At 43.6% G+C, this 26,661-nt stretch overlaps 1 protein-coding gene across 5 annotated transcripts in view; it reads right to left on the reverse strand.

Moving 5' to 3' along the window:
• The window catches only part of FAM193A (family with sequence similarity 193 member A), a 77,504-nt gene extending 54,330 nt beyond the window's left edge, over positions 1-23,174 (reverse strand). For 3 of the 5 annotated variants that reach the window (XM_054984620.1, XM_054984617.1, XM_054984619.1), the window contains exons 1-3: positions 21,872-21,962; positions 19,232-19,368; positions 15,712-15,786 (exon numbers count right to left, since the gene is read on the reverse strand). In XM_054984620.1, the coding sequence (XP_054840595.1) occupies positions 15,712-15,786; positions 19,232-19,297 (141 nt within the window). In that variant the 5' untranslated portion in view covers positions 19,298-19,368; positions 21,872-21,962. Of the gene's footprint in view, positions 1-15,711; positions 15,787-19,231; positions 19,369-21,871; positions 21,963-23,093 lie in introns of those variants that run through there. The other 2 variants (XM_054984618.1, XM_054984621.1) reach the window with 2 other exon arrangements.
• Between the last annotated feature and the right edge of the window lie 3,487 nt (positions 23,175-26,661).

Here is a 26,661-nt window from a genome sequence, read left to right on the forward strand (position 1 = left end):
TCCTTCTGCTCTGTACATTGGACAAACCAGCCAACCTCTACGCAAAAGAATAAATGGACACAAATCTGACATTAGAAATGGAAACGTCCAAAAACCAGTGGGAGAACACTTCAATCTACCAGGACATTCCACCAAAGACTTAAAGGTCGCTGTGGTTCAACAGAAACCTTTCAAAAACAAAATCCAACGGGAGGCTGCTGAATTGGAATTCATATGCAAATTTGACTCTGTCAAGCGGGGACTGAATAGAGACTATGAATGGTTATCACATTACCAAAGGTAACAGATTCTCTTTACAGAGGCGTGATCTGGGGGAGCCCAGTGACGCCTGGTGTGGGCTTTCGGGGACCACAGTTCTCTTTGTCAGATGCAACTGGCAGGGAGAGCTGTGGTTACCGAAGGCTTATACTACATAGGAATTGGATACCTTCACTGCTACAAACTGACTGCACACCAAAAGGAGATGTTTACTTTTCCAAGCAAAGGAATGTTTTGATTGCCTCTATGATAATTGCATTCTGCCTTCTTGTGATTTATGCTCCCTTCCTTCCCTCTCTTTCCCCCTCCTCTTCTGTATCTGCCCAGTTTTGATCAGGCATCTGATGAAGAGAACTTGATTCTCGAAAGCTTATGCTATAATAAAATTGGTTAGTCTTAAAGGTGCTACTGGACTCTTTTTGACATTGTTTCTAAACTGGCTCTCATGCAAAAACCCAAGTGGCAAGGCAGCCATTGGCCAATCCCCAATGTAAACTGAACCCAAAGAAATTCCAACAGAACCAAAGTGATTCAAGGGGAAACATCAAACAGGAGAATCATGTCAAACCAGAAAATTCTCCCAAAACCAAACCGAAGCAAGGGACAGAACCAGTATCACTCATAGAAACCAGGCAGAATCCAAGACCAATAAGGAAACACCACAGAACAGAAAGAGGTACTCACATCACTGGCCCTACAGCAGCAGAACTACCAAGCACAAAGCAACGGCAAGCAAACAGTTGCTGTGAGTTAGTATAATGGATTCATCTGCCAAGGTCTCAGAAAGTGAGAGGGTGGTGTACTTTTGGCAAACCCTGGTTCTCTTCTCTCTAGTCTCTGCACTCTGCTCTGCAGCCTACACCGCCACTCCCACTGGATCAGAGAGCCTTGAGACACAGCTGCAGACTGCAGACCCAGAGGAGTTAGCCATGTCAGTCTGTAGTCCCAAAATGGTAGAGTCCAGTAGCACCTTTAAAACTAACCAACTTTATTGTAGTATAAGCTTTCGAGAACCACAGCTCTCTTCATCAGATGCATGGAGAATATGAAGAAACTGGCCAGAGAGATATAGGTGGTGAGGGAAGAGTAGATGCAAATCAGTTGCAAATGTCATGAAAGAGGTGGAGTGCACAATCCAGGCTGGGTTATCTCATGGTTCTCTCATGACCAGAAGAAACTGCCTTTCAGGCATTCCACTCAGAATCAGCGATGGAGGGTAGGGGTCACACCCAGCCTGGACTTTGGTACTAATTGATGGCATTGGCCTTATGGTATTATTTCAATACATATTATTTCAATATTTACTCAACTGTCATCTCCCATAGGGAAAACTTAGCACGGGGAGCTAGTCCTTTCTTAACAATGAATTGCTTAAGATCAATAGTTTTTACATATACTTCTTGCTCCATTAGACAATATCAGTTCAAGGTATTGGTTACAACATACAAAGCTCTTACAGTCTTGGTCTGACATACCTATGGAACTGCCTCCCTATGTTCCTCCACAGCAGCCTCGCTCATCTGAACAGGATCTCCTGCAGCTGCCTGGCTGCACACAGGCAAAATCAACAGCAGCCCGTACACGGGCTTTCTCGACGGTGGCTAGGGTTGCCAGGCCCCCTCAACCTCTCAGGGGGGGATTGGGGCCTGGCACTTACCTGTTTTGGTGGGGGGGGTCATGCCCCCACAAGTGTGATGACGTAACTTCTGGGAAGTGACACCATCACGAAGCCCATGGGGGCGCACCCACCCTCCACAGGGGTCCCAAACGTGCCCGTTTCAGCCCAGATCAGGCTCATTTCGAGCCCGTTTTGGTGTGGATCGGGCCCGTTTTGACACGCTGTGGAGTGCAGGAGTGCTCCTACACTCCATAGCGGCCCAAAGGGCCCTGTCCAGGCAAAAATGGGCACATTTCGGGCTGCTGCAGAGCGCAGGAGCACTCCCACGCTCCACAGTGGCTCAAAACGGGCCCGATCCACGCCAAAGCAGGCCCGATCTGGGCCCCTGCAGAGGGAAGGATCGCTTCCGCGCTCTGCAGCGGCCCCAATCCGGGCCAAAACGGGCCCAATCCAGGCAGCAGCAGTGCATGGGAGCGCGCAGCACCACAGGGGAGCACGCATGGAAGGCATGCTCCCCCCCCCCCGCTGGCCAGGTAAGCAGGGGCGGGGTATGGGGGATCCCCCGCCCCCAGCAGGGGTCTAGCATCCCTAGTGGTGGCCCCTACCCTGTGGAATGGTCTGCCTGAGGTCAGGAGAGCCCCCACTCTCCTGGCTTTCCGCAAACGATGCAAAACTGAATTATTCAAAAAGGCTTTTTACTCAAATGGGTCTCAGATGCTTCAACTAATGAGTTAGGGACTGTAGACTTTACACTGTTCTTTTACATATTATCTGTTGCTTTAAATATGAACTCCTATGTACTGCCTGTACTTTGTCTAATGTGAGTCCTAGAACTGATTATGTTCTGTTTCAGTATTTCTTCTTCTCTGTTATTGGATTCTTGCTAATGTTACGTCTTTTTAAACTTGCATCTATTTACCCTATGGCACTGTTTATGGAAATGTTCTTGATACTGTACAGAAATGTACTTGATAGTGGTTGTACTTGTCAGGTTCTGACTATGTTTCATGTGTGATCAAACCAAAGGGACTCCATTTTAATCCTGTCAGTGTATTAAGTGCCTTTCTTGCAGGTGGCATGCTGTTCAGTAGAAGACATCGTAGAGAGGAAGAATGTTATGACTACAACTCTTCCAGTCCTGGGAAGCTTTCCATTTTCTCACCCTCGGGCCGTTTGTTTTGAGAACTGTGGGGGAGGATGGGGCCTGCAGGGGTTTGCTATCCTGTACCTTAGCTTTTGCCTGTCATTCGTAACAACACGTGTATCAGCCAAGATCCTCGTGTCTTGGATAGTGGACTATAATGGTTGTTATCATTCAGTAAATCTTTTGAAATCTATGGGTTCTTGTCTCATTGCAAGAGGTAGTCTGGATTGCAACTTTTAACAAGCCACTGTCTGACAGTACTAATCTCACTGTGTAAACCACCTTGAGTCTCAGTGAGAAAGGCAGACAATAAATGACATAAATAAAATAAAGTGTCCATTCCCCTATATTGGCATGTCAAACTTGCTGCATCATTTTTATTATAGAAAACCACCTCTCCAATGTCTCTGGCTGCAGTTGTAGAAACAAGTGACAAACTCTCAGCACACCACAACCGAGATCAGGCCCATATAATGGTCACACTTAATTTTACAACCGCCTTGAACATACAAGCAGAAGAAGCCCTACATTTTGATCATCCCTTCCTCCATCTTGAGAGGACTGCAAGATCAAAACAGCCTCCTTCAAGTGCTTGGGGGAGAACACTGAAAAATTTTGCAGGCCACAAGTATTCAGACAATCTGAATCACTGCAGGATCACTGAAATTATTTCTGGAGTATATTTCAAGCGATGTCAGCTTCTGCAACAAATCATTAGAGTTTAGGGATGTGCGTTTCGGCATTCAGAATGCCGAAAGAATGCCGAAACAAAAGTGTTTCGGCTTCTTTCGGGGAATGCCGAAACGTTTCGGGGAATGCCGAAACGTTTCGGGTAGCCGAAAGAAAAAAGCCGAAACGTTTCGGGATTCTTTCGGCTTTCTTTCGGCTTTTCTATGGGAAAATGCCTCCGTCTTCCAGGACGTCTGGAGGAGGCATTTTCCCACCGAATAAGCCCAAAATTGGTGGGGACCTTCCTCTAACCCTTCTCTAACAACCACCCAAGTTTCAGACAGATTGGACTTTGGGGGGCCATGTTATGGCCCCCCAAAGCAGGTCCCCCCATCCTCCCATAAGAAAGCGAAGGAGCAGCATATTGTTAGCATGCTGCTGCTGATCTTTCTTCATTATTTCCTATGGGGAAAAAATGAAGAGGCAGGCTTCCTTTGCCAGGGGTGGCATTTTGCATGCAAAATGCCCCCCAGCCCTCAGGGGCCCTTCTCCCACCCCTCCTCCCACCCCCCACCAAGGCTCAGCCTGCTCCCACTTGGGGGGGCCATTTCATGGCCTCCCCAAGTAGGTGCTCTAATCTCTACCACTGACAGCTGGGGGAGGCTTGTGTTGCCAGGGGTGGCATTTTGCATGCAAAATGCCCCCCAACCCTCTGGGGCCCTTCTCCCACCCCTCCTCCCACCCCCCACCAAGGCTCAGCCTGCTCCCACTTGGGGGGGCATTTCATGGCCTCCCCAAGTAGGTGCTCTGCTCTCATCTCTACCACTGACAGCTGGGGGAGGCTTGTGTTGCCAGGGGTGGCATTTTGCATGCAAAATGCCCCCCAGCCCTCTGGGGCCCTTCTCCCACCCTTCCTCCCACCCCCCACCAAGGCTCAGACTGCTCCCACTTGGGGGGGCCATTTCATGGCCTCCCCAAGTAGGTCCTCTCAGCCCCTAAAGTCCACCCCTTACAGCCCCACACAAACCCAATTCCCCCCCAGCTGCCACACACAGACCCAAATCCCCACATTAGCCCCTCACAGACCCAAATCCACCCCCACCTGCCCCACACCCATAACCCTAGGAACAGGCTGGCAAAGGCCAGCCCTCTCCCTTTGTTCCCTATGCTGGGAACTTCTAAACTCTCTTTCCCTAGGCAATTCTGCACAGCCCAGGGGTGCCACAATGGTGGGCACACTTCTGAGTGCCAGCTGGTCCCTGTGAAAGAGCACCTGAACCACAGACACCCTCCCTCAAATTCCCCCACCACCTACAGAGATGGCTGGCCAGCCAGCCCCATTGTTCCCTATGATGGGAACCAACTGCACAACAAAGAATAAAACAAGAACAACACAAAATAAAGTTTTAAAAAAATTATATTCTCCCTTCCAAAGTACAAGTAGGCAAAGCATTATGACACATTACACCAGCAGTCCCCCACACAGAAAAATTAAAACAAAACTCACTTAACATCAGAGAATCACAAAGCATGATTCCTGTCAAAAACACTTTATTTCTTGAACAGCTTTAGGTTACACAGCAGGGGGGAACACCAAAGGGCATGGCAGCACTATCTTACACAAAAATAACACAACTCACTTAACATCAGAGAATCACAAAAACACAATTCCTGGCAAAAACACTTTATTTCTTGAACAGCTTTAGGTTACACAGTAGGAGGGCACAACAGGGCATGATAGCAATGTACTGCAAAAAATAATACAACCCACTTCACCGTTTTTGACAGCAATTGTGTTTGTGTGATTCTCTGATGTGAAGTGAGTTGTGTTATTTTTGTGTAGTACACTGCTTTCCTGCTCTGTGGTGCCTTCCTAAAGCAGTTACAGAAATAAAGTGCTTTTGACAGCAATTTTTTGGGGTGATTCTTTAATGTGAAGCGAGTTGTGTTATTTTTGTGTAAGATAGTGCTGCCATGCCCTTTGGTGTTCCTCCCCTGCTGTGTAGCCTAAAGCTGTTCAAGAAATAAAGTGTTTTTGACAGGAATTGTGCTTTTGTGATTCTCTGATGTTAAGTGAGTTGTGTTATTTTTGTGTAAGATAGTGCTGCCATGCCCTTTGGTGTTCCCCCCTGCTGTGTAACCTAAAGCTGTTCAAGAAATAAAGTGTTTTTGACAGGAATCATGCTTTGTGATTCTCTGATGTTAAGTGAGTTTTGTTTTAATTTTTCTGTGTGGGGGACTGCTGGTGTAATGTGTCATAATGCTTTGCCTACTTGTACTTTGGAAGGGAGAATATAATTTTTTTAAAACTTTATTTTGTGTTGTTCTTGTTTTATTCTTTGTTGTGCAGTTGGTTCCCATCATAGGGAACAATGGGGCTGGCTGGCCAGCCATCTCTGTAGGTGGTGGGGGAATTTGAGGGAGGGTGTCTGTGGTTCAGGTGCTCTTTCACAGGGACCAGCTGGCACTCAGAAGTGTGCCCACCATTGTGGCACCCCTGGGCTGTGCAGAATTGCCCAGGGAAAGAGAGTTTAGAAGTTCCCAGCATAGGGAACAAAGGGAGAGGGCTGGCCTTTGCCAGCCTGTTCCTGGGGTTATGGGTGTAGGGCAGGTGGGGGTGGATTTGGGTCTGTGAGGGGCTAATGTGGGGATTTGGGTCTGTGTGTGGCAGCTGGGGGGGAATTGGGTTTGTGTGGGGCTGTAAGGGGTGGACTTTAGGGGCTGAGAGGACCTACTTGGGGAGGCCATGAAATGGCCCCCCCAAGTGGGAGCAGTCTGAGCCTTGGTGGGGGGTGGGAGGAAGGGTGGGAGAAGGGCCCCAGAGGGCTGGGGGGCATTTTGCATGCAAAATGCCACCCCTGGCAACACAAGCCTCCCCCAGCTGTCAGTGGTAGAGATGAGAGCAGAGCATCTACTTGGGGAGGCCATGAAATGCCCCCCCAAGTGGGAGCAGGCTGAGCCTTGGTGGGGGGTGGGAGGAGGGGTGGGAGAAGGGCCCCAGAGGGTTGGGGGGCATTTTGCATGCAAAATGCCACCCCTGGCAACACAAGCCTCCCCCAGCTGTCAGTGGTAGAGATTAGAGCACCTACTTGGGGAGGCCATGAAATGGCCCCCCCAAGTGGGAGCAGGCTGAGCCTTGGTGGGGGGTGGGAGGAGGGGTGGGAGAAGGGCCCCTGAGGGCTGGGGGGCATTTTGCATGCAAAATGCCACCCCTGGCAAAGGAAGCCTGCCTCTTCATTTTTTCCCCATAGGAAATAATGAAGAAAGATCAGCAGCAGCATGCTAACAATATGCTGCTCCTTCGCTTTCTTATGGGAGGATGGGGGGACCTGCTTTGGGGGGCCATAACATGGCCCCCCAAAGTCCAATCTGTCTGAAACTTGGGTGGTTGTTAGAGAAGGGTTAGAGGAAGGTCCCCACCAATTTTGGGCTTATTCGGTGGGAAAATGCCTCCTCCAGGAGTCCTGAAAGACGGAGGCATTTCCCCCCAAAAAAACCCGAAAGAATGCCGAAAGAATGCCGAAAGAATCCCGAATCCCGAAAGAGATTCTTGTTTCGGCTTTCGGCTTTAACGGTAGAGAATCTTGTTTCGGGTAATCCCGAAACAAGAAAGCCGAAAGTTTTTTCCTTGCACACCCCTATTAGAGTTTCAAATGTTTCTTTTTAAAAAGTATTTGATGAGCAGATGCCTGACGTGGTCTTCAAAGAACCGCCAACTTTTCTTGATATTATCAAACTCATTCACTGAACTGAGTGAATGTTCTTCAGAGCCAGGGCTTTTTTTCAGCTGGAACACAGTGGAACGGAGTTCCGGAACCTCTTGAAAATGGTCACATGGCCGGTGGCCCCGCCCCCTGATCTCCAGACAGAGGTGAGTTGAGATTGCCCTCCGCGCCGCCAAGTGGCGCGGAGGGCAATCTCAACTCCCCACTGTCTGGGGATCAGGGGGCGGGGCCACCAGCCATGTGACCATTTTCTCCAAGGGCAACCCACTGAGTTCCACCACCTTTTTTCCCACAAAAAAAGCCCTGTTCAGAACCATGTGACATTCGTGAAGGATATGAAGAGTTCATTGGGGGACTTGCATAATTTTACATTTATTTCAGTATTTTCAAGGAACATTAGGAGACTTTGAACTAGATATAAGCAACCCAACAAGGCTTTCAAGTCTATCATCTGTATTTCATTTAACTAAAGAAAGTTAATGCAATTTTACGATACCTTGCTGAAAAATAGGTGGATCTCATTCAGAATCAAGAGCTAAATTCTGTAATTGCGCCTGAATATTCTGAAGACGTACCGTATAAAGTTTTTGCCCCAAGACATTGCTTTAACTATAGAATGGTGAAGTATGATGCTAAAAGGAGGCTAGGGGGACTACAACTTTTATACTAAATCTATTTCAACAGGATACAGACAGACTACATCAGAACTACCTCTTCTCCTTCAACTGTGTAAGAGCCACCATACTTCCACTACTTTGTCTAATTTTTTGCAAGGACAGCCAAGAACTGAGACTGATGGTATCAAAGACTACCTCAATCCCTTTGACGGTGTTGCAAACAAAAGCATCCAATTCTTGAAAACCTGTATTATGTTTACAATCAGATTTTTTTCCTTGAATGCTAAATGTTGAATGAAGTTGAGGGTGTATTTATTACTTAGTGTACAGTAGCTCTTAGTAGATTAGAGACTTCTGCACTATGCATGTGTTTGTTGTTCTTTTGGAATGTGTGAAGAGAAAGCAGGAAAAAATACTCATGGAAAAGTTCTTCAAATGGAACTATTGAGAGATCAAACTTGAAGAATTCTTCATACTGGGCTTGAAAGAAGAAAGTGGACAAGGCATGAGCACTCATTATCCACTTACTTCCATAGCACAGAGTTTATGTCCTACTGGTAGCTTGACTGACACGTGACAAAACCAATGGGTTCAGATATCTAAAACGTTGTGACACAAATGATTCACCAATAGCTGGGGACTGCATCACTGCAGACGTGTCTTTTCTTCATTTCCCAGTTATATATGGCCAGCTTTTCCTCTGTATTTCGTTATTACTTTGCCATATAGCAGAGGAACAAGCAGGCATGGTAACAGGAAGAACTGTTTCACTATGTATCAAAGACCTTGAGGAAAACAAAAAAATGACACGAAGAACAAAAATTCAGTTTGTGATTTCTGGAGCAGCTTAGAGAAGCTAATTTGAATTTCCCAACACACATGGAGTGAACTTAACCAAAACCGGCTTTGCACTTAACCAAAAAACATCAGAATTATGGCAGTTGCATCCTCAATGACACTAAAATATCATCCAGGTAAAACTCTTTTTATTCAGGTTCCTAAATGAGAACTAGTGTGAGAGACTGAATCTCAGTTCAGGAAGCCCTTTGTTTGGATCTGACCTCTGCCATAAACTCAGTGGGGGGGTCTCAAGCAAGCCATTCACTTTCAGCTTCAGCCCTCCAATCTGCATTGTGTACGTAATATTAACCTAACTTTACTGGACGTGCAGACAACAAAACAGCATGAAGTAGTCTGGACACTCTATTATATAAATATGAATTAGAAAAACAATTTTAAATGAAGTGGATTCACTCGAGAGCAGTCACAAAGCAACAGACATATGGCTTCCCTGCAAAAGTAGATTTGTCCTCCAAAGACTGCAGTGATTTGAACATCAGACACAGATGTGACCACCGTTCTTGTTGGCATGGATAAAATCCCTAGAACAGCAAATACATGGCTACAGGCAGAACTTTTAGTAGACCATTTGCGATCCTTGAAAGAAAATAAATGACCTAGAAAACTATGACTCAGTGAGTAAAACAGAAGACACAAAGTAGGAAATATGTCTAGATACCCAGAAATTTGTCTGCACCACATGTGGCAACAATAACTCTTTCATCTGTGAATGATCTTACCCCAGTCTGAAGTTTTCCATGAAGTGTAACTCTACTTCTGTGTCATTTTACAAAGAATTTCACAATGAAAAACAGCTATACCAGAACTACACACAGGAAACTACATGCTTCAATATTGTACTTGTAGAAGCAATAACCTTCTTCACAGAAATTGAATTGGATAAGGTTATTCCCTTATAAGCTTTTGATAAGAGTAATGCTAGCCGATAAGAGTCTAACTGTTGAAATGATAGCTTTCTGAGCAATGCCTGGGAATCCATTATCAATATGTCTAATTCTCAATGTGGCAAAATCTGCGGATACTTAAATCCAGATATCAGAGCCATGAATCCACAAGACAGATCTTTCTACAATCCTGAAAAGGCTCCAGCTTTGCAGAAAAATCTGAACTCTTAGGCTTGGTTTTTGTCAGGACAAGGTGACGGGAAGGGGCAGGGCCCTTTCCAAAGCTGTTTTAGCCTCTGAGGGAGGATTTATCAGGGCCAGGCCTGGCAGCAACTAACAGCTTGATAACACATCACTTGCACGACCCACCCAGGACCAGCTGCTTGCATTGTTCAACAGCAGCCACTCCACCGAAGTCAGTGTGGAGCAGTGGTTCGTTTCAAACTAGGATCTGGGAGACCAAGGGTTCGAATCCCCCCTCTGCCACGGAAGCTCACTGGGTGACCTTCGGCCTGTTATTCAATCTCAGCCTAACCTACCTCAGAGTTTTCATAAGGATAAAACAGAGGAGAATTATGTAGGCTGCTGTGGATTCTCAGTGTGAAAAAAGGCAGAAAAGAAGTAAATAGAGGGGGTGATAAAAGGTAGACTGGGTGAGTGGGAAGGAGGGAAGAAAGCAATGAAAGATGAAGATATGTAGAGTTACTAGGCAAAGGGAAAGAGGAAATAATTCAGGGAAGGGAATACGTGAAAAAGTGTGGTGTCTCACACAAATCCTTGTGGTACAACTGAGCTCAGTGGCCAGCATCGAGCATCTTGGCCCCGAGCAGAGCCTTTAGAGAGATGAAGGGGAGGGCCAGATAAAGGTAGGTTGACTAGTGAATGAGAAGGAGAGAAGCAAGCAGGAAAAAACAAGAGGGGGGTTTTCAGAGGAGGGGGGAAAGGGTGGGGTGTGTGGGGTGAGAGAGGGAGGGAGGGAGGGTCCTCGCTTTGCAGAGCTGCTGTAGCATAGTGATTAAGTGGCCGGAATGCAAAACAGCACTCTGCTAGTTCAGCTCCCACTACTTCCGTAAACTCTGTAGGTGGCCTTGGATAAGCCCCTCCTCTCAGACCAGTTCCCCAGCTGTATTGGGGGAATAATAACAACACTGACATTGTTCACCTCTTTCAGTGAGACGGCACTAATCTGTGCATAAGGGTGGTATAAATGCACAATGTTGTTATTATTTTTAAGAGTCCGCAGTACCTGGATACACTAATTTACTACAACAAAATGTAAGACAATAGTAAGTAAGCAAACAGCTTTGTGCCCAGCACTGCAGCTAAAGACTTTTTCAATTAATTGAAAGAAAGCTTCACTGAAGATAATGGAGCTTATTTCCAAGTAAACATTTGCTTGATTGCACTGAATTTCATTCTTCAAGACTGGAGGCCATATGTATTACGGCCCTTTAAAAGCGTAACAGCCCCTATGTGATTTTTGTTAGGTTTGTGTGCATTTCTGTATTTAGGGAAAGCTAAAAGAACAATTAAGACAAGAACAATGAAACAAAGGCAAAATGTAGAAAGGAGTGCAGAAGTTGCTTCAAAAATATATATTCAAAAAAAAAAGAAGCACTTCCACTTCTTTGTGGTACACCAAGTATATTCTCATCAGTGTAATGTTGTTGATTTTAATCTGTTACTTTCTTCGTGTCTTTCTCAATTTATACATGGATTCTGCAGGCTGGAGCAAGGAACTGGAGCTCATTTGTTTTCCATAATATGGGGCTCTTTTTGCCATTTGGGAAATCTGGACCCAAAGGAAGTCAAAATGTATTTTTCCAGTGTGTAATGTCGATCCGTTCAATTCACTCTTCACGCCACATATGTAACTTTTCACAAGATTAGACCTCCTTTCTAGGGCTCATGATGCAATTTCAAGCATGTAAGTAGCAGCCTCTGTTGAGATAGTTAATGGGTAACTGATCCTTGAGGAGAGAAAAGCCAATAATTCTACAGGAAACTGGTAAATATAAATAAGAGGAGCATTTTTCATTCTGGAGCCCATGACGGTACTGCCAGGGGTCTGCAAAACCTTTGTAAAGACAAAGGTGCCATCCAGCTAAAGGGGAAACAAAGCCCACCAAATGGAATCAGGAACACTTCAATACCGGAAGAGTGAACAGAATTAGCTCCTCCTCCTCTTCAAAATGTATATGACCTTATAGACCTGCCAGTGCTCACAGTCACCTAGCTTTCAGGCCACCTTAGAATGAGCTAGAACACATAAATCTGTGCTGGGAACCAACAGCTCAGACCTAGAAAGTCTAACTGATTGAGTAGCACCCAAGGAGGCAGTCCTCATGCAGACATCATAGGTCATGACCTTGGACCCACATTATCTGCAGGACCACCAATTCCACTGTGCTTCACTACAACACATTCACGCTGAGAAAAGACTCCTGAAGGTGACCCCACACAAATGGACAAGACTGACAGTTGTCCATACATATTCAGTCTGTGTTGTGTTGTGACTCCCCCCTTGTAGACCTTAAAGAAACACACACGCTAAGCATATAATATATATTAACCAAAATGTTGTTTAAAAAATACAGAGATGAAAAATGAACCAACCAAATTCAGGTACTAATTGATGGCATTGGCATTATGGGGTGTGTGGGTATTACTAGGATTATTCCAATACAGTATATATTTACTCAACTGTCATCTCCCATAGGGAAAACTTAGCACAGGGAGCTAGTCCTTTCTTAACAATGAATTCCTTAATAGTTTTTACATATACTTCTTGCTCCATTAGACAATATCAGTTCAAGGTACTGGTTATTACATACAAAGCTCTTCAAGGCCTTGGTCCGGCATACTTAAGGGACCACCTCCCTCCCTTTGTTCCTTCACAGCAGCCTCGCTCATCTGAACAGGATCTCTTGCAGCTGTCAGGCTGCACATGTGCGAAATCAACAGCAGCCCATACACGGGCTTTCTCTGTGGTGGCCCCTACCCTGTGGAATGACCTGCCTGAGGAAGTCAGCAGAGCCCCCACTCTCCTGGCTTTCCTCAAACAATGCAAAACCGAATTATTCAAAAAGGCTTTTTACTCAAATGGGAGGGCTGTATTGTAGGGATGGGGTCTCAGATGCTTCACTAATGAGTTAGGGACCACAGACTTCACTATGTTGCCTTACATATTATCTGTTGCTTTAAATATGTACTCCTATGTACTACCTGTGCTTTAGGTTGTCTAATGTCAGTCCTAGAACTGATTATGTTTTGTTTCAGTATTTCTTCTACTTTGTATTGGATTCTTGATAATGCTGTGTCTTTTTAAACTTGTATCCATTTACCCTACGGTATTGTTTATGGAAATGTCCTTGATACTATATGGAAATGTACTTGATACTCATTGTACTAATCTCATATTGTGTAATCCATCTTGAGTTTCAGTGAGAAAGATGGACTATAATGACATAAACAAATAAATAAAATAATAAAGTATACAGGCAATTTCTAAAGTGCCACAAATGTGTTCAATGTTTGATGTATTTAATTCTTCATATGATTAGGCTCAAAACATGTAGAGTGTGGGATTTGTTTTCCTTTTGAATGTTAGCCTGAAAACATAGTTTTAAAAGACAGAGCTAAAGGCTCTGTCAATTTCACCTCATGCAGATATGGCTCCTCAGAGGGTTTGTTAATTTCATCTTTGCCTCTGGAAAAAGGAGGTGAAATTGACAGGGCCTTTGGGGAGATGAAGATCATATTAACAAACCCTCTGAGGAGCCATCTCCACTGGCTCTGTCTTTTTAAACTACACTTCCAGGCTAACATTACAGCTTCCTACACTTGAGCATGTGTAACATGTCTCATGTAGAGAGACTCCTTAGTTTACTTCAGTGCTACTGCACTCCTTCCCTGCACTTCATCTGCATTACGAGGTATCTAATGTCCAAACGTTTAGAAGCCATCAAAAAAGTGGCTTTTTCCCCCTAGGAACACAAGTTTGGGGAAATCGAAATCTGAAACTCTTTATCAAGTTTAAACTTATCTTACTGCATTAACGTAAAGTGCATCATTTATAATTTGGCATATAAAGTTGAACTATCTGGTTTATTTCTGAAAGTTAGTGTTCTACAAGCAAAACTGCCAATACTATCTAGAAAACACTGTAAACATCTGCATCTTTGGCTATCTTTGCACGTATTTCTAGTTTTTGGCTTCTGAGAAGGGGAAGTTGAAAAGAATTTTACAGCAAACAAAAGTACAATTTGGACAGAAACAGTCTCAATCAGAACAGAATCAACGGCATTAACATAACCAATTAAAGTTTGTAATACTGAAGAATTCGGTATTTTCAATAGTGTATTACACACATTACAGCATATTAATTGTGGACAAAATCAGTAAAGTGTAAAACAATAAACGAATTCTTGAAAATACTGTAGACATCTACAATCTATACAAGAATTAATCTAGATGCAAATCTTTATATTGCTTGCTATTAAAAATAAAACAGAAGTCCAATATGAGCTTAAAAACTCTTGCTCTGAGTAATTTCTCAGCTTCGATCTACTTTTTAATGCTATCTGTTTCCAGCATTCCATCACCGCACCTGCTGTCCCCACTCAAAATCTCTTCACCATTTTTATGCCCCCCCCACCCCCGCCTCAGTATAAACACTCACACCTCACAATCTGCCCTTCTACATCTCCTTGCTCCAACCAAAGCCTGGCTAACCCCACCCCAGCCAAAACAAGTGCCACCAATATCCTCTCGCTCTCACAATCTGCCCCAACAGCCATAGTGGTGTTATTTATTTATATTCCACTTTTCTCAAGGGGTTTAGTGCATTATTCTCTCTACCTTGCCCTCGTAACAACCCTGTGAGGCAGGTTAAGCTGAGAGACAGTGATGGGCCCAAAGTGACCCAACATGCTCTTGTGGCAGTGTCAGGATTTAGTCACCAGCTGTAACAGGTCCAAGCCTGACACTCTAACCACTACACCATGCATAGGGGATCACCTGGACCCCGTTTTTCTAATGGATAAGCAGGTCATTGTTTTTGCTAGAAGCACCATCTTTCAAGGACATCTAGCTTGTAAGCTGGCCCCTTATTTAGATCCTGCCAACCTGGCTATACTGATTCCTGATGCCGTATCCTCTAGGCTGGACTACTGTAACGCACTCTATATGGGGCTACCTCTGATGTTTCCGAAGTTCCAGCTGGTGCAGAACGTGGAAGCAAGGCTCCTCTCCAGAATCAGTCACTTGGAACACAGAACTGTATTGCTGCATCAACTGCACTGGCTACCTATTTGTTTCCGGGTCCAATTTAAAGTGCTGGTTACTTTAAAGCCCTTCACAGCCCAGGATCCTCATACATATGGACTGACATCTCCTAGTATGACACCCCTACACCATTTATGCTCCTCAGGCAGCCTCCTCCTCAAGGTGTCCTCCCCCCTGTCCACGGAGCCATAATGAGGCCATGGCCTCTTCCGTGGTGGGCCTAGTCCTGTGCAATACCCTGCCACAGTGGGTGATGACGGGCCCATACTCTACTATGTTTAGGGAGGCACATAAGGCTGATCCTGTGTATTTTAACTCCTGGGTAGGTCAAGACTAAATGCTTTAAATTAGTAAAGTGCATACTTTAATTTGGGCTTTTTGTTTAATTTATGCCTCTGCAACTTGATTCTTACATTGTTTGCCACCTTGAGTCCAAGTAGGCAAAGCAGAGTGGAATTGTTTTAAGTAAGTATGTTTGCATTTTACATAAAATAATTTAAAACAAGGTAGAATCATCTGGGATACAAGCGCTGGCTTTTGGGAACACGCATGAGCTTGTTTGAAGAAAAATGTATTATATACCAAAGAGTTCAGAAACAATCTTCGTTTTCCTGTACGGCAATTAAGTGACGCAAGTAAATGGCCTCACCTGTTCTATAAAACGGCTCTGTTTATAAAATTCCCAATCTTCTTTCAGCAAACGTTGCTTTGTTTTCATTGCTGCCTGGAACAAAATTCATTCGAATTAATTGGATAAAGGCAGCCTAATTAACACTACACCTATTTCAGAGTACATGCTGGTGAAACAAGAAAACCTGCTCAATGCCGTAATTACCTGCTACCATTCAGTGGATTGTCAGTAAGCAAAGAACATACTAGCAATCCACTGAATGACTTTTTACTTGAGTGGGTTTCTATCTTCCAGTATTTTGATGCCAATTCTCCTTAAGGCTGATGGAAAAGGAGGCAGGATGGAGTGATTTCACACGGACCTCCCCATTGCTTCTTGACCTGCATAGTGACTGCTCCATGCACAGAACCCATGACATCAGGAATAAAATTTTCCCAGGGTCAGAAATGGTACTGAGGCTAACACCAGGAAGACAGGTGACCAACAGTGCCTTCCACTGATGGATCGCGGGACCCAATCCACAGAATAAACTTAAATGGATTATGCCGCTCTACTCATTGTCCTTCCCTAATATTTTACTAGTTACATTTGTTTAACTGAAGAACTCCCCAACCGTAATCTCTCTTGCTATTTGGTTTTTCATGACAGAGGATTGGAGTCTACTGTGAAATCTTTATCTTTAAAGCTGTAGTCAATTTTGCTTCTTATTTTTAATTTTGTATTTATGATAGTCAAAAACAGTCATGTTGCAATACAACTTGAAATTGCAATGGACGCTAAAGTGAAAGATAAACCAGGAAAGTTAAGTTTTCTTCCATCTAAAGCATCTTATTTTTTTTCTAAATGATACATTATGCAGAATCAGAAGATGGCATCCAAACCAGCTATGTGCATGTCCTTTTTGGCAATGAATCAAAATACAGTTGACTTAAAACTGTTGCTTGATATCTTTTTGCCGGTTTCTTGTCTGTATTTTACTACTGGCTTATATTATTTGGAGAAATGTCTTATGTGACCAGATAAAGTTCGGATTTTATGTACATATGAAGTCTGCAAGCTCCTTTAATGGCTTATTAAATGGAAAAGCAGCACACAAAGGCTTTTAATAAATGTATAATTAGCTTTCCCCCCCATTTTGTAGTGTTGTTACTAAAGATGGACAACTTAGGTATTTATACTTTATTGCTGGTTACTAAAGTCTTTAATGATGCATAACTTCTTTTGTGATTGTGTTAACAAAAAAACAGTAAGACATCTTGCAATTAGCTAATTTCTTTGTACATTTGCTTGCAATACTTATCATTTTAACAACTATCTTGGCCAGTAAGGTCTTCTCACGACGACTTAATTTACAAAGTAGTAGACAAGATTGTAGCATCATAAATGCTGCATGAATATAACATCCAGACGTGTGACTGGTGCCATTAAGAAACCCAATTATCATAGTATGGAACACTCCCAGGCTGATGGTATCAGCAATCCTTACTAACCTACCCCTGTGTACACTCCCCTTCATGCTGTTCACCCCTGCGGTTACGATCCTTGTTCTCAAGGCCTGCTCTGCTGAGGTGAGGCACGTGGTGACTAGATACAGCTTTTTCAGCTGTGGGGCCTCCTCTTTGGAATGTGGCCCCCTCATCCCTGCCCCGCCCCCCCAGCTTACCTGGCACCTTTACCTTTAGGCTCTAGGTCAAAACATGTCTTTTTACCTCGGCTTTTCCAAAGGGTTCCATCCCTTATAACAGCCTCTAACACAAGGATTATTTATGAGTATCATTTTAGGCTACGCAATGTTTGTTTTTCTATCCTAGCTTGTTTCGTCATATTGTTTTAGCTGTGAGCAACCTCAAGCAGGTCTCTTAAGAGACAGCATATACATTTCCAAATAAATATACTTTTACCACTTTCTTATACTTAAGAAATCTGACAAGCATTCCAGTGATGTCAGAATTTTAAAAGAATGTCTTTAAATAACTGAATGTAAAGTGTGCTTCCCTTTAAAGTGAACACTGTAGGTTGTAGTTTCTGGTTTATGAACACACTGTAATTAATCCTCAAAGTTATTTTGACAAAAATAAGCATGCAAATTAAAAATGAAACATTCTCATACACCTCAAAAACACCACTTTCTGTGGCACTTAACATACATTGCCTGAATAGAATATCTTGTGGAGTAGCTTAACATGTCTGCTGCACAAGAAAACATGGTAGGACATTAAAGAATGAAAACAGTTTAGCAGCTAACAACCAAGAGAAGTTCATGATGGTGGTGTGTGCTACTGACAATGCTCCCCTACTGGAACAATGTTAGAAGGGGAGGGGGACAGAAAAAATGTGTCATTTCTGGCAACCAACTGGCCTCTTTGTTTTCAGATAATAGTAAGAGTTAAAAATAAGCCAGGATACACATTTTCTCACCTTGTCTAGGGGCTGCTATGCCCAAACTAATAGAGGTAAAATGTGCATAATTTGTTTTAGGTCTGTTTCAGATCTGAAATAAACCACTGTAGAGTTGTCATCAACAACACCGCAGAAGGTGTTCAAAAGCAAACCTGAACTCACTGGTATTGCTGACCCTACTGAGGCCAGCTTGCTCACTGTTTTATATGCAAGCTCTTAGGTTTTCAAGCAGTATCCTTGTTCTTCCACATTATGATACTCTGCCATTTGCCTGATTCATGTTTTATACGCAGTGTCCATCACCCAAGCAGTCTATACTTCACATATTCTTTGGCAAAGCACTGAATGGCTACATAGGTAGCCATATTTTTGGCAAGGGTCACATAACTTCACAGATAATGAATACAAGCAGCTGATCTGTTTCCTGTTGCAGAGAATATCAAGACTCATTTCTTCAGTGGCAGTGGAGGACAACACCAGCACAGAACATAAGCCACCAAGTTCATGTTTTCTTTTTGACATCTTCTCTTGTGCTGATGACAACTCTACTGCAATGAAGCTTCTCTTGGTGGTTTGTGTCAAATCTGCAATGCACAAAGCAAAATTCTAAGCTGTTAAAGCAAAGTTATATGCCAGGTTTTCACACTGCACTCCGCTCCAGCCTCAGACCCTGCCTGCCTCTGCTGAACTTTTGGACAGACATCCTAAAAGTCAGGTTAGGATCAGATCTTGATTTTTACGCATACAGACACATTATTTTATCTACTTACTGGCCCCTAGAAAAGAAAAATGGTTTCCTAGATTTTTTGGACTATTCTCATATTAGGGCGGGGTGGGTGGGTCGGCTGAACAGCACATAGACTGCCAGAACAGACACCTTATTCTTTGTTGCTCTCCAATCCCACAATTAAGGTGTAGCCTTTTTAAATATATAACAAGCACGGACAACCTAGGAGCAAAAGGAGATGCCAAGGCACTCCAGGCACAGCCGGCACAGCCCGCCAGGAAGCTGCATGACAGCAAACACCACCCAGCGGCAAAGTGACAGAAATCGTACTAGTATGAAAAAAAAAATCTCACACACACCTTGCATTAACTTTGCACGTATTAAAATAAAATGCCCATATAATATACTTACCTGTTCATCAACATAATCATCTATTCTCTTCTGACACTCAAGCCATGCTTCAGCAACTTGCCCCATCTCCTGTCCCAACTGGCAATACTGTTGTAGCAAGGTACTATAAGTATCTCCACACAAACTGAGTGTTATTCCTAGCCAACAAATTAAGAAAGTTGTTATAATGGACTATTCACCTGCAGGATATCAAAATAGTCAGCAGTATCCACTAGCAGCTTTAATATGTCAGGAGTGCAGAAATTTTAAGAAGTGTTAAGGTTATCAATTAGGTAGATCTGAACAAAATCCTGTTTTTAGACCATATTTGTAACTGGCCTTTATTTGCAAAGCTGCAACAGCATAAATATCTTAGAATAAAGACTAAAATATTACTACAATACTGGAGACTTGGTCAAATTATAGAATTTCACTCCACCCCGTTCCTGCTCTCAAGTGGAAGGTTATGCAATTATCCTTTTAGGCACACGTTATAAAGATGTATGATGATCACCATAAAATTTATGTTTTAAAAGCCATTCATAAGAACATAAGAGCAGCACTGCTGGATCAGACCAGTGTTCCATCTAAATCCAATATCTTATTTTACATAGCAGCCAGCCAAACACTGGTAAAATCGGTCTCTAAAGACCCAAGCCTCTCCCAGTACTGCACCTGAGCACCAGTAATCAGAGCTATACTACCTCTGAACATGGAGGTTCTGTTTAGTTTTCACAGCAAACATCCACTGATGGGTCCATCCCCCATGAATCTGTCTAATCCCCTTTACAGTCAATTAAACTGGTGGTCATCTCTACATCCTATGGCAGTAAAATTCAATCTGACTGATCCCGACACGTATTTAGTCCATCATGCAAAGGTACATTAGAACAAGTACCAAACATGAAGCACCTGAGCTCCTCTTCTGAGGCTGTGTCCTCTCCTAAACTTAATTTGGGAATAAGAAGCATTAAGAGCACTACAAATACGCTTGTCTTGTGAACAGTTATATGGACCGCAACAGCATATCTACATTTTAAAAAAATAACTGGTTGAATGCTATGTATGTGTCACCGGAAACTGACATCCCACATGACCTTGGAAGAAACTTATAAACAATGATTTGTTACCCCCATTACATCACTACAATGCTCCAACACCAGCCATACACCAACATGTATTTTAGCACAAATGACTCCATTCTCGAGTTTCCAATTCAGGAAGAAGTTACTTCCTCCAATACATAGGAATCCAAGACTGAGAAGAAATCATTCCCCCACATTTACACCCAAAAAGGATACTTCTAGAATATATAAGGATAATCTACTGTCAGAGCAGCCCCCCCCCCCATTTGTTTCCACATGTCACTAATCTGAGTATGTCTCCTGGTAAGAAGAGAAAGGAAGTAAGGCCAGAACAGGACAATATGCAGAAATTCAGTAGACAGCACTTTCTATAGATAGTATTTTGAGCTTGCAGACACTTGTTTCTCATGTCATGCTCTTTGGGAATTTCTGCTATGAAAAACTCTGAAGGAAGAGAGGCATTTCTACTCTGCACAGATTTTAGTCCACCCTTGGAAAGTGTCATTGTAAATGCATACATTTTAAGGAGATTCTTTATTATTACTTTCCACATTGAAACATGAAAGTTTACATCAAAGCGAGAATTTTCAAGAATATAACAGGGAGACAGTAAAGTGCTATCTACTCAAGGGGTGGGGGGAATCTAACCAGTCAAAAAAAGGCAGATACTGAGTGCTTTTCAGTCAACATTTATATTTTCAGAGAAAAAACAGGAATATCTAAATTATTTTATTTGAGGATCCTTAGGGCAGCACCCAAAACTTCACTGCAAAGAGTGAATGGGCCCCAAACCATTTTAAACCAGTCTTTTACTCAAGGAAGTTCCCAATCCAAAAGATTCAAGCAAAATCTGGAGTGCAGAGGGATCACTATTCCAGCTGTTTAAGAGGGAAACCCTGCCGCAATAATATACTTGCTTGTAGCCACCACATTAAGCCTCAGCTCACGAAAAACTCAAAAAGTTTTGTTGCTCCACAAAATGCCAAACTTAGTGTAATCCTATGAACATTTTCAAGAGAGCAACCGCTATTAAATAAACCTGAGCAGGACTTTCAATAGATCTGCTTAGGATTTCATGCATTTGCTTCATTTACGCCCTGCCTTTCTCTCCGCTGGGAACTCAAAATGGCTTGCATCATTCCTCTCTCCCTCATTTTATCTTCACAACAACCCTGTGAAAGAAACTTGGGCTGAGGGCATTTGACTCACCCAGTCTTCCAGCAAGCTTCCATGACAGAGCGGGGATTCAAAACAGAGTCTAACAGATCCCAGTCTGACACTCTAACCACTACACTGGCACAATTAGATCTTGTCTGCCCATGTCGGAGAATAAGAGAAGCAGAAGGAGAGCCAAGGTGATGTAACCCTTAAGAGTGACAGACTAGGATCTGGGAGACAGGTATTAATCCCCACACTGTCAAGGAAGCTCACTGGGTGACTTTGGGCCAATTACACACATTCAGCCCAACCTACCTCACAGGGGAATAGTGAGAATGGAGAAGACTGCACGTTGTTTTGAATGCTCCCTGGAGGAAAAGTGCAATACAAACAAAGTAAATGAATATATAAGCTGCACCATTTCAAACTGCCAGTGCAATATTCCAGCTGCAAATGAAGCCAGTTTCAAGTGGGTTGCCGTGTCGGTAGAAGAAGTGCAAGATTTGGGTCACCTGAAAGATTAACGAGATTTCCAGGGAGATAGATCAAGATGGGTAGCTCTGTTAGTCTGTCTGTAACAGTAGAGAAGAGCAAGAAACAAGTAGCAAGAGCAACAGACCAGTAGCACCTATAAGACTAACAAAATCTGGGATAGGGTATGAGCTTTTGTGAGTCACAGTTTGTGTGGGACTCACAAAAGCTCATACCCTACCCCAAATTGTTAGGCTTATACATGTTACTGGTTTATTGGTAGTAGTGTTAGTGGTAGTAGTAATAGCACTTACAGAAGTGAGCTGTGACTCACAAAAGCTCATATCCTACCCCAAATTTTGTTTAAGTCTTATAGGAGCCAACGGCCTCTCGCTAAATTTCCAGGGTACGAGTTTGGCGCTTTCACTCTAACATACTACTAGACCCACATCTTGCAGTTTCAAAGGCTAATCCATATTTTAAACTTACACAGAAGCAAGAAAGGCAAGGCCTTGGGGGAGAGAGAGGGGGGGAAAGGTTCTGCACTCGTGGTCTTGCGCTCAATTCTTTTTAAATAGCAGAGTCCAGTAGCACCTTTAAGACTCACAAACTTTACCGTAGCATAAGCTTTTGAGAACCACAGCTCTCTTTGTCAGATCGATGCATCTGACGAAGAGAGCTGTGGTTCTCGAAAGCTTATGCTACAATAAAGCTGATTGGTCTTAAAAGTGCTACTGGACTCTTTACTATTGTGCAAGTACAGACTAACACGGCTAACTCCTCTGGATCTAATTCGTTTTAAGGCAGGGGATTATGAAAAAGAAAACCCCCAGCCTGAAAGGGGCCCGGCCCCTCCCACCCCCTCGGCCTGCTGCTAGCGTAGACCACCCCCACTTCGATACAGCGTACAACTCGCGGGGGGGGGGGAGAGGGCGAGACAACAAGGCCGCCGGTTGCCCCCGAAGAGGCGCAGCAGGCCTCGGGCCGGCCTCCGAGGCCCAGTGGCGGGGCGGCGGAGAGGCCGGAGGAGGAAGTTGCGCCAGGCGGCCCACAAGCCGGCCCCATTCGCGAAGGCAAGGGCCTCCCTCCTCCGAGGGAAAAGGGGAAGGAAGGAAAGAGGCCGAGCGGCCTACCCAGCCCGGCGAAGCGCCGGCGGCCCCGCGCCTTACCTCAGGAGCGTCTCCTCAGCGCCATCGCGGCTGCGGAGCGAGTGAAGGGCGGGGCGAGGGGCGGGGCTTCCTCCGTCGCCGGCGACGCTCGACTGACTCCTCCCCCTCAGCTTCTTCCCCCCCCCCCCCCCCCCCCACGCCGAAGTTCTTTGTCATTCCAAGGAAGCGATCCTTCCGCCCAGCCGGCCGCGCTTCAAACAGACGCTCTTTTTCTACGGGCTTCTTTTAAACGGCGGAGTAGTACTCTTTGATCCCTCTGTGGATTTTGTGATGTGATAGAATTACCTCCGCGTAGGCCGAAAAGGGGGAGTGGACTGTACCATTTCGGAAGGCAGGCGGGGGAAAGTTAATTTTTGTTTAGAGCGTTCTTCGTACCGAAATAGAACAAAACCTTGGACAGGTTTTTTTTTTCTTAGTCTTCATATCAATAAGAGAAAAATGCTGTAGCTTAGCCTGGCTTCTGCTTTGCCATCCTTCGACGTGCCGTGTGAAGTGGTACGGCCCGGTCTACAGCTGAAGGTCCCGCCGCCGGAAAGGCCGTGGAACTGGCAGGGCGGGGCTGCGGGAGCTGAGACAGCGGAATAGGACTCTATGATGTTGCCAACCTCCCGGTAGCGCCTGGCTTTCTCCCTAGATGGGAACAATTGATCTTCAGGAAGAAAATGGCCGATTTGGACGTGATATATGATGAGAATAACAACATGTTGACATTAACATAAATACCTGGTCCAAAAGGGGTTTTGTTAAATTTACATAGACTCATAGGGCTGGAAGGTATCTCCAGGGTCATCTAGCCCAACCCTTTGCACAATGCAGGAAATTCTCAACTACCCCCACCCCCAGTGACCCACTGCTCCGTTCCCAGAAGATGGCAAAAAACTGACAGGAATCCTGACCTCAGGATCCCTAGCCAAACTGGCCTGGGGGAAATTGCTTCCTGACCCCAAAGTGGTGATCAGCATTACCCTGGGCATGTAAATAGAGGCCACGAGAACTAAACACTGATGTAAACCTTCCTGCCCTTCCACTCATGATCTGCCCAGGTTCACAGAATCAGCATTGCTGCCACATGGCCATCTGGCCTCTGCTTAAAAACCTCCAGAAGAAGAGCCCACCACCTCCCAAGGAAACCTGTTCCATTGAGGGACCACTCTGTCAGGAAGTTCTTCCTAATGTTTAGCTGAAAACTCTTTTTGATTTAATTTCAACCGGTTGGTTCTGGTCCGATCTTCTGGGACAGGAGAAAACAACTCTGCTCCACCCTCTATATGGCAGCCCTTCAAGTACTTGAAGATGGTTACCATATCACCTCTCAGTTTTCTCCTCTCCAAGCTAAACATACCAAGCTCCTTCAACCTTTCCTCACAGGACTTGGTCTCCAGACCCCTTGCCACCTTTGTTGCCCTCCTCTGGACATGTAATAGCTTGTCTAAATCCTTCTTAAATTGTGTTGCCCAAAACTAAACACAATACTCTAGGCGAGGTCTAAGCAGAGTAGAGTAGAGCAATACCATCACTTCACATGATCTGGACGCTATGTTTCTGTTGATACAGCTGAAAATTGCATTTGCTTTTTTTAGCTACCACGTGAATAAGAAAGTGCCATATGAATTATTAATTGTTTAATCAGTGAAATCCATCATATTTGAAATCTGCAAATTCCTATTTATATGTGGTACAAGTGTTCATGGAATATAGCTTGGACAGAGAAATTAACACACACCAAATTAAATTAGCAGAAAAATCAAATGACTGCTGACATTTTAATACTCAAAATATAGGAGGCACCTTCACCAATGAACATAAACGAATGGAGTAGAACACTACACGTGAAGGGATCTTAAGGGATTTACAAAAGCACGGTACTGGCGAAAACACTAGAGAAGTCAATTACCACAATCAAAACTACTAAATACTCATTTCAATATATCTTACCAAAATCCCACAACAATGGTTATAATCAATGTACAAACAAATCCATGTCATATGTTAATATACAAACAGTACATAAGCCATGTTCAAGCAGTGCACTCCCTGCTGATATGCACTCTATTAACGCAGACATACACAAACATAACAACAACAATTAAAACAAAATGTATAGCAATGATTGTAAAAAAAAAATTTCCTTCGTAATTTTGTTTTGTTTGATAGTTGCTTTTTCATTTTTTCTCCTTGTTTGTTTGGTTTTGTTAATGTATGGTTTTGTGTACGTGTTGTATAACTGAGTAATAAAATTAATTTTTAAAAAATCATCTGAATAGAATGGGACCTGTTTCTAAATAAACATGCATTGTTAGGGAACCTTGTGCAAAGGTGGAGACAGCTTTTGTACTGTTAATAGTTGCATAAGAGAGGGGATTTTGGCAAGTAAGTGTGAACACAGAAATTTCCCTTGGAAAATGGGGACAAAGAGAATTCCCAAATGGTTCAGGTATTTTCACATTAGCAAGAGGGTTTGTCATTGGTACACATGTAGTCTAAGACACTCTGGCTGCAGTCCTAAAGGTACTTTCCTGGGACTAAGTCCCTATGAATAATATGAGGATTACTTTTGAGTAGACCTGCTTAGGATCACTTCATCTAAATATTAGAAAGCCTGAAAAAATTTTATCATTTCCTCCAAATGGAAAATATTAAGTGTACAGTCCAATGGTACAGTATTTCCATACCATCCAAGCATGTGTGTAGGCATATTGTACAGAGCTAGGCACTATGGTTACTAGAAACTTCTAAAAGGGAGAGAAATACTTCTCCTTTCTCTAAATATGGAAATAAATGTATCTCCAAATGTCCGAGCTGTTCCTGCACTAGCTACAATGCTGAAATGCAGAATGTGTGATATTCAAAACATCCAAATTACTTTAAGCGTCTGAATAGCAAAGATGTGATACATGATATGAAGCAAACCTCAATTTGCTTAAAATTGGTCCGGACTCCAGACGTCTTTGAACTTTGAATTTTTGGCATAGACACACTGATTATTAAGCAACTATGAAAGCGAGACATTAGTGTATTACTCTCTAGAAATAGGAAGTACAGGATATATTGCAAAATGTTTAAGTCATGTAAAAGTTGCCGTTTCCTGATAGCTCATGAAGGTTCCTGATCGTAGGTCTTACAGCAGAGATGTGTGTAAACACACATGAAGTTGCCTTGCATTGAATCATCATCAGTTCATCAAGATCAACAGCAACACTTCAAGGTCTCAAGCAGAGGTCTCGGTCCTTTTACTGGAGATGCTACTTGGTCTTTTAACTGGAGATGTTGGGAATCGAACCTGGGACCTTCTCTATGCAAAGCAGCAGCTTTTCCAATGAGCCACAGCTCCTACAATTCAGAACAACATGTTAAATAGGAGATATAGGGATGGAAGTAACTGGTTCCAGAAAAAGAGAGCTCTAGCATTCTATCCGTCTAGCCAACAAACAGTACTAACTAAGCAGGTGCTCCATGCCATAAGACTAAACCAACAAATACAAATATCAGGGGAGGGGCAAGCAGACCATCCTAAGACATAAAAGGCAAATCGTGTTATCAACAACTCACTTCTTATCCCCGCACATGC

The sequence above is a fragment of the Eublepharis macularius genome, chromosome 7 (genome assembly GCF_028583425.1).
Source record: "Eublepharis macularius isolate TG4126 chromosome 7, MPM_Emac_v1.0, whole genome shotgun sequence".
Classification (NCBI taxonomy): Eukaryota; Metazoa; Chordata; class Lepidosauria; order Squamata; family Eublepharidae; genus Eublepharis; species Eublepharis macularius.